We start from the raw sequence: 13917 nt of genomic DNA, 5'->3' as shown, positions 1-13917 counted from the left end.
AACCGAAACATGTGTAAGACGCCTAAATGAAAAAGGGACGATTGTTGGGCTAGTTGGATCATGAGAGTAGAACGAAACAGCGCGAAAACACGGGACTACCTTTTTTCTCTTCCTTCTTTCCTGACTGTAGTGCCGTATTTTCGCGCTCTTTCGTTCCAGCGTCAGTGTAGTTTATTTCTTATACATATCATTTAGCCCTACAGGATATACTTCTGACTTTGTCCTATCTTAAAGAATATAAGCCGCAGCCACTGTCAAACTCCTGAAACCACCTGATCGCTAACCTCTCTATCGCTCCCGTGTCACTACCACCGCGCGATAAAGTAGCAACGAGCAGGAATAACGCCGCACTCTCATGACGCGCGGCGGCGTTGGTGTCGCGTTTTTAGTCACACTTCCCTTTTCCTCCTCGTCACCATCCCTCGCGCGCACCGCTCCTTGCCCCGTCTTGGCATACTCTCGGCGGTTCGAATCGATACGCCGCGGCGCTATAGTCGCGCTGTACTAACGCGGGCCCCCACAGTCGGAGCGAAGCCGCGGGCCCGTGACGCAGGCGGCCTGAGATGCCGCTCCAAGCAAGTCGCCAAAGCCACCTGGTAAACCGGCCCTCTCCTGCGCCGTGCACGTGGTTTCGCGCCGTATCTCTGCACGAGTGCAGGATTGGCTCGCGTCGTAACGCCGGCCTCCAGGGCGTCGGGGACTCGTCCGTCACCGGTAGCGTGTTCTGTGTTCACCAAGTTCGTTGAGGGCGGATGACAGGATCTGCGCTTTGCTGAATCCGCTTCATCACAGGTGTCACTGCGGCAGCGACGCAGATATTTTGTCGGTGAAGTGACAGGAGTGGCAGGTGCAAGACAGTGTTACTGGAGGTGGTGTGTACAGTGCATCGTGCTAGTGGTGTTTCCGTGTCGACCACACCGTGGAGTGTGCCGCTGTGCGCGTTTACTTGAGGGGAACAATTAGTGTTAACTTCGAGCCTTTCTTTCTAATGTCAGGAAACTAAAAGAATCCTTACACTGAAGCTCGAGAAACCCGAGTGAGGATTGCCGAGCAAATCAGAAATGAACCGCACCGGTCCATGCATATCTCAAGTTACTGGGATACAGGACTTCTCAGACTACGGCATATTTTATTAAATCTTTTTAAAGGTGGAGTACAGAGAATATTGTAAACAGCATTCATGCAATGGTACTTGTTTGAATAATTTAAACGCACTAAGACGCTCAAAAATATAACACGTTTTTAAGCTGTCAAAAATTTGTTGGCTTATTTGAAGACTAAACACTAATTTCAAGAAAAGAGCAGTTATCTCACAAAATTGAAAGGTTTGGAAACCTTTGGATGTCCAAAGCACGACTGGGTTTATATGCAGACGCATTTTGACCCGCTATAAAATTTAAAAAAAAAACCACGGATGTGAAAAAGTTTTTCTCTTTTTTTTACATTACATCTCTTATCGCCGCCTTTAAAGAACCGGGAAAGAACTATCATAAGCAAAAAGATCTGTCACAACAGCCGCATTTGACTTTGAAAATGGCGTGACCACTGGGACAGGAAGAGCAATATCGCACACAGGCTGTCAGCTTTGCTCCGAGAACAGCTGACGCTCTCTCAACAGCTTGCCGCTTGAGTTAAACATTGCGCTGTCAGCGCCTCCTGCGTCGGCTTTTACGTGCAGCTATTTGCATTCTGAAACGACTGTACTTTCTTCTCTCCAGAAAACATTGGCACTTATTGTATCAAGTTTTTTTTTTTCATTTTGCCAACTGAGCGAAAACAGCGTGCTGAGTCTGCTTATTGAAATGGGCTCGTTTAAATACACCTTTGTCGTCATGGAGCCTCGGAGAGTTCTGGCTTGATTTCACGTGGAATATTTTCTTTTGAACCATTTTTTTTCAACAAAGCGTAAACAGAATTCTGCTGCACTCTTCAGAGCACTTACTAGGCGAGAGTTCGCACCATATACTGTATTTTTATTTTCAGCTGCGCGTTAGCAATTGAAGGATATATCCTAAGAGAACTTCTGAAACGCGCATTTAAATAAACAAACAGGTTCAAAGAGAACAATATTGAGATACAGGTCCCAATTTTGAGCGAAGGGTTTTAATTGCTCCGGGAATTTCAGGTACCTTTAGCTCTCACCGAAAAATTACTGAGCGCCCTTTATATTAATACAGAGCAGGTTGAACTTAACACATTTATGCTTCCTCATAAAAAAAAAGAAAGGTACTTTTTCTTGAACGCAGTAGCATAATATATAGTGCTCAAAATAAAAACAAGAAGGATGTCATTTCTCCGAGCTGTGTGACCTTTATGGCTAAATAAAACTTGCACGCATTGTTCAGAGAGCCCCTATTAAGCAAAAGCTCCCATATCAATTCGCACGGTTAAGTTTGTGTTTTTCTCTGTTTTATAACACAATGAGTTTTGTGAAGGCGCTAACTCGCAGATAATAAGGGTCTTCTAACTATGTAATGCAATTTGTGGTTTGGAAATCTCTCAGTCTTGAAGTTTAACAGCAGCTCATCAGGAAAATTGACGCTGACAACCATTCCCAACGGGTTGACGGTGTTGAAGCCGCAGCAAAGAGACCACAAATCAGGAAGCGCATCAAAGGGAAAGCGGCAATACAAGCCAAACGTGCTACACTTCTTTGTGGTGCTTGATTTCACTGAACCACAAACTGTTCTACTGGGACTTGTGGCTAAACTCTCTTACGCGAGGAAGACTGAAGTGCTAGAATTGGATTTTTGTGCAACGAACGCTGGGAACATTTAGGAATTATGCTACCAATCCTGGAACTCGGAATCTGCCGAAGATTTGCTCTCGTGGCCATTTTCGGTAAGTAGAACATCCCCTGAACATAGCGACACTGAGCTGATTAATTCTCTTCGATATACCAGAATCATGATGCCCTTCTTACCCGGGACACGTTTGCAAGTTATATCAGTAGCTTTGATCCTGTACTTTTAGTGTAAATCATAGCGCTGATGATACGCCGTACGTGCAAAGACAGCTGAAAAAAGTAGAGGAAGCTGTTTTTTTTAAGGGGTTCTAGCTCCTCCCCAACAACAAAGCAAAGAAACTTCAACCGATGTTCGTCGATGTAACGTATGCTTCCGCAGATTAGAATTTTTTGCATAATCTATGATTCTCCAAAGACGTCTTCTTAAATTTCGACGACAAAATCATGACAAAACATACTTCTTAAGTAGGGTACCTTACCTCAGCTAAGTATTGTGAATTGCTTGAAGAGGTCGGTGTATATCTTTTCTGGCGTTTGATAATGCGTTTCTAACATGTGTCAAACGCGAAGCTTTGATAAATGTGCCGGAAAAGCACATTTCGCAAGTACCGCGCCATAAAATTCGAAGTAGTATAACGCAATCTGAATGGATGTGTTTCTTCTCGCTTGTTTATAAGCCAATATAAGCAAAGTTTTAACATTTTTCAGTCATTTCTGTTGTTAAGAGTTTCCTTGTTGGAAGACCCTAGATAAAAGATGAGAGGCAGCACTAAAGGCGTTTATATAGAAAGTATATGCCACTTTTTTGGAATATTGGCTTCAATACAAAATCAATAGGTCATGAGAGTCGTGCATGTTAGCAAGGCAGCAATGCATGAGTGGTGTACCACTTGTTGCAGTTTAATAAAGAACGAGCCCCGGTGTTATAAAAAATGTCAATGTATACATATCCCCAAATCGACACTCAGGCCAAAAATTTATAAACCCAAAAACTCCTCACAAGGAAGTATGTGTGATGTTTGTTGATATTTTTATTTGGCTTATAAGATCCAAACAATAGTTATATGCGCAAATATAGCTTAATTGATGACGCACTGTAGCTGGAAGAACCAGCTGCAGAGCATAGACACATGCCGCAGACGTTTCTTTTTGATGCACATTCATTTCCAGGGGGTCGTTGATTTACGTAAGAAGCTGCTTTTTTGTGGTTCGAAAGAAGGATGATCTCAAAGAAGGGAACCTGCTGAATGCCACCGAGCTCCTGTCAGTGAGGAGAAAGAAGATATTTTGTAATCACAAATTTTAAATCATTGTTTGTAGGCAATGTTTGGGAAAGTCGCTGGAAAGGAATATTTGAGAATTTTATGCATGAGTTACGCTAGACAGGCGGCGCAATTTGATTCTGCGTCAGCAGATGCATCTTTGCTTCTCAACCAGTTTGTTTGCGGGCCGTAATTCGGGGCGACAAGAGCGTGCGCAACGCTCTGAGACTCTAACAATCCCCTTGATTACTGTCGCTCTGCTCTTACTTCCTGCTCCATGGCAGGCACAAGAGCTTTATATAAGTCTCGAACAACGGATCAAAACAATCAATGAAGAAACTTTAAGTGGCATAATGTAATCCTATACATATATATTGGCAGCGACTTCTTAGCGCACATTTCTTTATGCTTAGCGCTAGAGCTATCTCCTTGAAAAAAACTACAAGCAGGAAACTGCCAGTGAAATGTTTGTTATTGCGGCATTCCTTAATTTTCAGCTAATACAAGGAGTTAAAAGCTGCATGTTATGCCGGAACGTTTCTGCAATACGTTCAAACTGCCATTTTTGGGTTTTCTATGCAGGAAACTGTGTTCCTTTTTTAGCCGGTGGCACACAAAACAGCTATATGCAAAACATCTGTTTACATTGGAAGTCCCTATAGTTCGAACTACTCATATATACATATATTCGTCCGACGTAACTCAAAACCAGCCTCAATTTCTCATTCCTGCTTAACATATCGGTAAACATATTTGTTATTTTCTGGTTCTCGCATCCCGCCTTCAACCATCGAAAAATTTAGAGCCCAGGTCTTAGGTGCCCGTCTGTGGCTTGGGCCATGTCGCGGGCGTCTGTGCAACTGAGCCAAACCACAAATAAATTATTAAGTAAATAACATTAAACATTCCCGCGACTGTGATTCGAACCCGCGGCGCTGCGAACAGATCACCTTCGCTGGCCACTGCATCAGAACATTAGGCTGTCTTCTCAGCCGATCACTCCTCGTGTTATACTGTAACCCAATCTCGCGCTTTGCTTGCACATCGGCGTGTTCTTCAATTCATACTGCTATCAGACAGATATGCATATTCTCGCGCGCTTTACATTGCACATGGTTTTCTTCAACGACTAATGCTACTATCGAACAGGCATCGTCGCCAGTCTGCCCGGAGACCAAGCAAAGCGAAACGATGAGCCTACAGAGACTGAGCGCACGAGGCTATCACCGCAGCCGATCATTTCTGGCAACTGCAACACAACACACTCTTGGGCTGTGCATTGCACATTGTCGTGTTTTTCTACTAATGCTGCTACTGAGCTCATATACACATTCTCGCGCTGTGTGTTGCCCGTAGTAGTCTTCATTACCTAATAATAGTAAAGAACTAATACCGTCGCCAGACGAGCCGATGACACAGCAAAGCCAAACAATGAGCCTACATAGCCTGAGCCACTGTTAGAGCTGCGCTAAAATTTCGCATTAGAGAGAATTTTAATCGTCCTTAGTATGTTTTTCTTCACCGCAAATTGTCTTTGGGACTCATCACATAACATCACGCAATTGCACCACCTTTGAAATTGAGAAAAAAAAAACAGAACGTCAACTTATAATGCATTTCTGGCCTGCACCTTTGTAGTAAGAGCGGTTCATGCACCGCTGTTTCAAAGCATGTATAAATTATTCGCTCAATTACTCTGTAATACAAAACTGAGATCAGATCAACTGGAGAATATAGTGATTTGCACTTCGAGTAATATTAGTGAAAATTTCTTCGGGTTTGTTATCATAGTTATCTGCAAATCTTATGTGTTAGTGAATTTCTGATAGAAATTCGCGTGGATGGACCCGTCGCATTAGAGCAAGAATTCAAATTAATACCAGTGGCACCAGCGGAAAAACGTTCAGAAACAATGTATTGCTCTAAAAAAAGTGTTTCGCTAAAAACGTATTTCTCTAAAGTTGGTTTCTCTGGAGGTCCTGTTTTTCACACTTGCTTCAGTTCTGTCGACGATCAAGGTCTGCATACCTCTAAATAAGCTAGTGACTAACATTATAACCCAGCAGATGTGAAGAACAAACTAACAAAGCGAGGCATGTTCAGCAATGAGAAAAGTTGGTTTGCGGTATTCACTCTCGAAGCTATTCCGACTCGCACTAACGACCGCAACAGGCTGCTAAAGAGCTTCTTACCCTTCGTCTTCCCATCTCACCTTCACGTTTTGATACCACGCCGCCTTAAAAATGCCTCTTGCTGAGTGCTGGTGTTCACAGAAGTATATGCGCAGTGAAACAGCAAACAACCCTTTTATAGGTACAGCAGGCGTATTCCAGGTATTTCGGTGCTGTGACATCTTAAACGAATCCTACCCCTGGTGGGCTGGACTTCTCAGACGCTCTACCTCGTTCTAGTTTTGGTATCTTGCATATTCTTCCATCTTAGTGCAATAGCACACCTCATCTATTTACGGAAGCATAAAGGGCACCTGAAATCTTTCTCAAGATATATTGTCCATAGAAAGTGCACTTGTGTGCGTCTGAGGAAATTTCAACTATGGCGCCGCCGTTGTAAACAATTGGTAATATGCAAATGTGATATATTTAGCTGTTATAAACCCCAACTTTAGCAACTGAGAGTGCTCTAAATTGATCATTTTATTACTATCTCATTTCTTTTACTACAGTGTTATAAATTCCTGAATAGCACTTTGCAAGGTTCAGTAGTTTCTCTTCACGCAAGGATATTAAACTAATTTCTTTGAACTGCAAAGGAGATAATAAAATTTTATCATGTGTCTGTTAAAGATGTCATGTTTATTGTCGAGCCTATTGGCTGAAAGCGCAATAAAGAGTACGGTCCAGCTGAGTTATTCGTATTCAATAAGTCTCAGTTGTAGTACGGACGAGGTATGTTGCTTTCAACTCAACCAAGTACAAACCAATGTGTCGTATCGAAGGAAATTTTTCATCCATAAATCTGCCTTCATACTGAGGATTCAATGACTATTAGGTTGTCGACGGGAATTTTTTTTTGTCATGCATGGTATGCGAACTTGAATAAAAAGCAGTAAAAAACTGGTAGACGAAATACATTTGGAATCATTATTTTGCAAAGGTCATGACACAGAAGATATTTATATTTTTTGTTTGCAATGGCAACAATAAACATACTTATAATCCTTTTTTTGCGGGTTTTATTTTTTTCTGTTGGAGGTAAAAGTGCGCGGTATTTTTACTTGTTTTACTGTAAGAACGGGGATTTTCAAAAAGACGTTTTATCACTAGGGCCTCTTTTCTGCGATATTACGGCAACGATAATTGACTATTATGGCTGGTTTGGTTTTTCTCGGAAGTTAAGTGCGGAATATGTAACATGTTATTTTAAATCTCGTCTTTCATCATAAAATCATTTAAAAAATAGAGTTTTCATTTTTTGCTGTGACTGGTCACAGTTCCTTCATCGAGTATATTACACTAGCCATATGACATTCATTAAAATAGGCGCTGGAAGAGCCTGCAGTCATACAGCTGTAAGTACCCGGCAAAGCTGCCATTCTCAACTCTCAACAACTTGAGAAGGAGCGATGCCCATACTTGTCTAGAACCTAAAGCAATGAGGGTATTGCAGCGTCAAGTCTGCATCTCAGTGGAGGTCGGTCGATCCTATGATGTAGTTTTCGAGCTTCTCCTTAGATTAACCAATGCCACGCATACAATGCATTCAGGTTAAAATCATCAAAAAAGTAACTGAAAAAATCGCTATATAAATGCGCTAGACATCAGCTAGCAGCCGAACGATGACGTTATATTTCTCTACTAGCTAACGACATTGACCTAAAGTCGCATTTTCTGGTGACTATCGCGTTTATTCTGATCTTTCGGAAATATTATCGGGATGCGAGAAAACGAAGGGCTGTAAATACAAAAGATTTCAAACATTCAGCAAAGAAGTCGTTCGTATCATGCCCGCAAACAAATAAGAGAGAAGCTGTCAGGACCAATGAGCGAAAACCTCTCCTGCCCTTCTTTTATCCTTTTTTTTGCTTCATTGGCTTCTTCCTTTCTTGGTCGGCAAAAATAAATTACTAAACTCCTGCTTTAAAACGAAGCCCTCGCTGCTTTTTTTTCAGTTGATGTTCTTTCCCGGTACAGTCCCCGGGGCAGCAAGAAGAAAATTAATTCTCACTCCTGAATAATGACCTTCTTTTGTCCTCGCAAACGATCCACTAGTGCTCGGCCCAGAAAGAATGGCTTCCGCCTTTGTTGAAATTGACTTCACTTAGGATGTCCGTCGTGCGCTTTGAAGCATTTGCCAGTGAAGGCTTTCGGGCAGTGACGGCTAGTTCAAGACATATTCACCACTTTGCCTATAAAAAATAAAAACTGTTACGTCTCGCAGTATTTTTCCCAGGACGGAACATAATCAGATCTTTTTGAATTCTCATTAAGAAAATTCCGAACTTTATATGCTTCCGCGATGTATAGTACTAAAAACGGTTTACTAATTGATAGTCTACTATGTGACCATCCCATCAGCAAACTTTCGTTGCAGCCAAGAGCGACGCAGAGCACAACATAATTTTGAAATGTCTCTAGACGCTCTTCAATTTCTTTTTCACATTTCCAACTGAGGGAAAATGGTAAGTCTCGTAGAGAGGCAATTTCCATTCGTTGGTATGTTAACATTGTGGAAAACGATACTCTGAGATAAACACTATAGGAAAAAAGAGCAATGTTAAAGAAGGCAAAGAAAAGATTAGTACACTGGTCAAGCCACTGCAGAAACACAGAAAATGTTTAGAACTCCGGAGTAGAAAATAATTTTGAAAAGCGTCAGCATAGCAAATAGTCAAACCCGTCAAAAGAGTCATAGGAGCCAAAGCATATCCATGAAAAGTATTTGCCTTAATCTTTCTGACGATAAAAACTGTTGCCATTTTGCTCAAAAAATGTCCACTGCATGGCGAAACTGGGAACTGCGCTATGGTGAAAAGGGGTGGGGGTGGAAAAGGAGGCACAGAAATTCCGCGTCAGCTTAATGAAAACATCAAAATTATTTTTTATTGAGGAATCTTGAGAACTTCCTCCACCATCAAGCTGATACGAGTTGTCTGATAAGCTTTTCTTGGAAAGAAATGATTGCTTAGATAGTTTGGCTGTTGGGTTAGGGATAAATATAAGAATACCTTCGTAAAATCGCGCTTATTCGATGGCGGTTAGGAGAAATGCAGCAGTAGTTTTCGAGAGGCAAATCAGCTTTGTGTGCAATAAGCTAAATGCACTTCTTTCTTTTTCTTAGTGGGAAGAGAGTTAGTTGTCTTGCCTACCCTGAAGAGCAAATTTAGTGAAAATATTTTTCAGGGTGAAGGTCTACAGTAGTGTACAAGCTTGCTTTCAGTCGAGCTCATGAAGAGAAAGGATAAGCTGACTGCAGAGATAAAGGCGGCTCATAGAACCGCCAGGCGATACACCACAGGCTGCGTAGTTATTTCTGCATTAAATGTATATTCAAATATATTAGGCTGCCTAAAAGAATCACCGAGGTTGCTTCACAGAGAGAGATTTACCCATTCACTAATGCGATGCCTTTAGCTGCCCACATCTTACTTTCACCGCCATCACAGTCATTATAGTCAAGACGGTTCATATATTTCGCGTCTAGTAAAACTATTACCTTGAAATACATTGCAGGTGTTCACGAGAAGCGTCTCACTTGTCGTCAAAGCTTGCTTTTTAAGGCAGTGTAAGGAACCACGGGAACTAAGCGTGCGGTTCATATTGTTTTGTGAGCCTGAAGAGAACCAAATTATTCTGAGATCGAAATAAGTGTACTGAAAATATCCCGGCTCATGGTTTATGGCTACGGTCAACTGTAATGATGCGGCAACTAATATCGCCGCTGCCAAAACGATCATAAAAGCTCATCAACGTGACATCAAAATACACGTGAGAGAAGCACGAGAACGTGGCGGCGTGAATCTATTCACCTTGGAAAAAACATTGCCACAATATAATCTCATTAATACAATATTATGAGAATTATTTGGAGCTCCTGGCGTTCCGTAAACCGCCCTCAATCTCTGAACATGACAGCTTTTCTGTTGGAGCTCCACCAGACTACAGCTGATTTTGCCTCAACAGAGGCACCAAAGTGTGCTTACCTACAGCATGCCATGCAAATTACTATGGCTAACACATTACGAAGTAACTGAGTGAGCGGGATATTAATGATAAATCCTGTTAGTTTTAAAGCTGGTCTCTTCAATGAAAAAGCGACTGTAGCGCACGGCGAGATTTTGCAGCGCTTCGACTAGAGTCACAAACGTTCTGAAAAATGTATCGTGCACCGTAAAATAACGAGACGCGTCACTGCAGCTCTAGCATGGGGCGTTTACGAGTCAAAACATCCCTGGTCGGGAGCCGGTAATTGGCCGCGAGTCACAGTAACGAGTCCTGAAGGGCTCAGCAGAGGAGCTTTACATGATTATTTTCTCTGTAAAGCGTGCTCTGCTACTAAAACAGCTACATAAAGGTGAAGCCTCTCCAGATAGATAGGCAGAAGTGCTGAGCGGATTCACCTTGACATTTATAATACCCCGAACAGAAGCGTTACCGTCCTAAAACCAAATGCCGTTAGCTTAATATCTGAACTTGCAAGGAGGACGTTTTATAATCTTGAGCGCTGTTCTGTATTCCGCGCGAGTTCTGGCTCAGTACGGCCATTCAAATAAAACTGCCCTTCTAAGCAGATTAGTTTCGTTTGGTTCAACAAGTTTAACGTCCTTGAGCGACTCACGCTATGATGGACGCTGTAGTGGAAGGCTTCGGGTAATTCTGGCCACCTGGGATTATTTAAAGTAAACTGACATCGCACAGTGCACATGTTTCCAGCATTTCGCCTTCAACGAATTTCAACCTCCCTGACCGGGATATAACCTAGGTATTTTGGGTCAGCAGAAGAGCATCATAACCGCTAAGCTACCTCGAAAGATCTGTTAAGCAGGTTCTTTGGTAAGGAAACGTAATTAATGTCATAAAATCAGAGCAACAAATAGCATGTGAAGTCTGCCGTGAATTTGACGGTGTAAACATGAAAGGAACTGGAGCTCATGCCCATCGCCGCCACTTGTGAGAATGATTGCGGGTCTGTGAACATATTCGGTCAATAAAATGGACAAGACAGATAATAGACCAACAGTGAGGCAGCCAAGAGCATGCTCACAAGTCTGTATTTTCTCTTCTGCGCTACTATTCCCCCAACATGCGTAAATACTGAATGTAACCACCACCTGTCTCGTCTAGGATGATTTTCAGGAAGATGCCCATCATCTGCGATATTTCCCGAAGCGTAGAAGTAACTGCGTGCAGTCGAGCACCGTGTAAAATGTTTTACAGCACATTCCCAACAAAAAGCAGTGTTCTTATTCCTGGTCGCTTTATCCCGCCATTTAAAGTCTCGGTAACAGTGCTCTGGTAAACCACTTGTGATTTCTAATCCAATTTCATACTCGCAAAGCTTTTACGTCACGAACTGAAACCCATAACTTTGAAAAGCTCATATTGAATGCATTTTTTTGTTTTAAAACGTTGACGATGGGTGGTTACTATAGTCTAGTTCATGAATAGATTGCATCAGTTTAAATAAACAAACTGTTTCCGAACACAAAGCTTAGGAATATAAAAGGAGCCTAATTGTGGCCGGACTGGCAGTAAATACTATAAATTAAGGAAAAAAACAGATAGTATGCAGAGCAAGAACAGCGGTTAATACAGAGTCTAACATAACTTCAATGTATACTGCTACTGTTTCTATTGTTGCCTGGTGTCCAGCTGCCTGGGCGAAGCACGAGCAGGTGTACCTTCTTGCAGTGTCCCTTATTATAGCAGTAATTTAACGCTTCCAAGAACTGTAACATACGTGCAATGCTCTTGCGTAGCCAGCGCTTGACGCAAGTCTTGACGAGAACGTTTCATGTTACAGCAGTGTCAAGTGCATTCAATATGTGTTTAGCATCGTTGTTCTTTCCCTTGTTAAGTTCTATATTTCATTTTTTTTGGTACCACGCGTTCGAAGTATGGTTGTCTAACTTGGTACGCAATAGTGTGTGCCACAAAGTCAGTAGCAGATAAACTACTATGAATCCATGGACACCAGTCATCAAAGTGTCTAAGCGCTATTCATAAAACGAAGGGACAATTGGAGATAGAGACGCCATCTACACCAACGGACACATCGGCACGCGAGGAAGGTTCAAGAGCCATGATCACCAAGCAAGAAGTATTCAGGACGTGTGATCACGTGATTATGCATTTAGGAGCTGAGAATGTGGCACTTAAATACTCTATGTTCAAAATTACTGCAGTTGTTTGCGTAAAAATTGTGTGCCACCTTGTAAATTACTTTTTTTATATTACCTTCTGAAACCTTTTGCGAAAAGTGGCGCAACAGACATTGTTTAAATTCAACATTCTAGAAGAAAAGAAAAACGCCAACATATGATTTCTTTATTTCATAAAATGTAAACTCGGCAAAAAAATCAAGTGCTGGCATGCATCGCCGTGTTTTGGTATATGCTTGCGGTTAATAGTTAAAGTTAGCGTTAAAAGAACAATCAGGAGCGTTAAAGTAAAGTATTATACGGATGTACGCGAAATATGAAAGTGAGAACGCAAATATTCACGCCTCTATAGATCGTAAATGTCTTGTGGGAAAATAACAACACCTTTCGGCCGCTCTGATATTCAGGAATTAAATCTAATTAAAAATAACATATAGGAAAGTGTAAAACATTCTATGAAAAACATGTGCTCAAGCAGGCGCTTTAGGCTATCTGAAAAGGTGAAAAAGAGTGCAGGAGCATGTGGTCGGAAACAATTTAAAACTTCATTCAAACTTCTCCAAGATCTGCAATTCTCTTCAGGCGAGAATCACAAACGGGTTTACGGGCAAAAAAAAAATTATAAAACAGACCAGGAACCAAAGATAGAGAGATGAAGACCTATTTTCGTTCGAGCTCTTTTTATAAACGTGGCGCTAAGGACGACCAGTTTCAGTGCCGAAAAGCTTCTTGTCTTCGTGCTCGCCTGACATTCTCCTAGGGCTGTTTTCCACCGTACCTCACTCAACAATTTTTCATTTCCGTACTCTTCCTTCATTTCTTCGCTGTCACTCGGGAGACTCGGGAGGCGCCCTATGAAGCCCTATAAAAAGGTACAACTACAAGACCGGCAGCGTTCACGAATCATCATTTAAACCTTAGCCTTCGCCAGGTTTCGGTATGGAGTGAAAGCGGCATTGAAAAGAACAGAAACTTCGAAGCAAGATAGAGGATAACCTATTAAAAAAACCTCGAGCAGCCTCCTCGGTGTTCCTCTTTCCCATCCCACTCCACGCTTTCCAGTTGGCTCATTATTTCTTGAGCCTTACATTTGTTTCTTACACCTTCGCAGGAGCTGAACGCTTTTTCGCAGATCAGTTTTCGTCCTCCGCGTCCACTTCTATTTTTACTGTTCGCCTCATAACGCGACACCGCGCGTTCGTCATCATTCTCGCGTTACACCTCAGCGCGCTTGTTCGTCCTTGCTGGGCACAACGTAAAGCCTCCTTGCTACGCCTCTCCCTCTCGTTTATCCCCCTCCAACTACACGCGTTCTGCTGCGTTTCATCCATGACGCGCTTCGTTTTCTTTGGCTTTTACGCTCGCTCTCCTGCGCGAACTTTTTTCTCCATTGCGAGGTCTTTTATTTTAGCCTCTTCGTATACTTCTTCTCTGCGTTCCTTTCCTGCGCGACCCGGGCTGAACGAACGGCCTCCGAAAAGCCACTCGCTGAGGCCGTCCTCGTCTTCGCTCGCGCCGAGTCCTTATTTGTCATGTCAGGTTCATTTCTTCTATTGCCGCTCTTGCTTTCC

At 42.3% G+C, this 13917-nt stretch overlaps 1 protein-coding gene across 2 annotated transcripts in view; it reads left to right on the top strand.

The window, feature by feature from the left end:
• The first annotated feature begins 521 nt into the window (after positions 1–521).
• Positions 522–13917, top strand: part of LOC144128603 (cell adhesion molecule Dscam1-like) — a 239036-nt gene continuing 225640 nt past the window's right edge. For both annotated transcript variants that reach the window (XR_013313807.1, XM_077662134.1), the window contains exon 1: positions 522–2841. Coding sequence is in view for 1 of the 2 variants with exons in the window: in XM_077662134.1 (XP_077518260.1) it covers positions 2784–2841 (58 nt within the window). In the remaining variant the exon portion in view is untranslated. The remainder of the gene's footprint in view (positions 2842–13917) is intronic.

This window comes from Amblyomma americanum, chromosome 4 (genome assembly GCF_052857255.1).
Source record: "Amblyomma americanum isolate KBUSLIRL-KWMA chromosome 4, ASM5285725v1, whole genome shotgun sequence".
Lineage (NCBI taxonomy): Eukaryota > Metazoa > Arthropoda > Arachnida > Ixodida > Ixodidae > Amblyomma > Amblyomma americanum.
The sequence above is the reverse complement of the archived record's forward strand: the minus strand, read 5'-3'. Positions and strand labels throughout refer to the sequence as shown.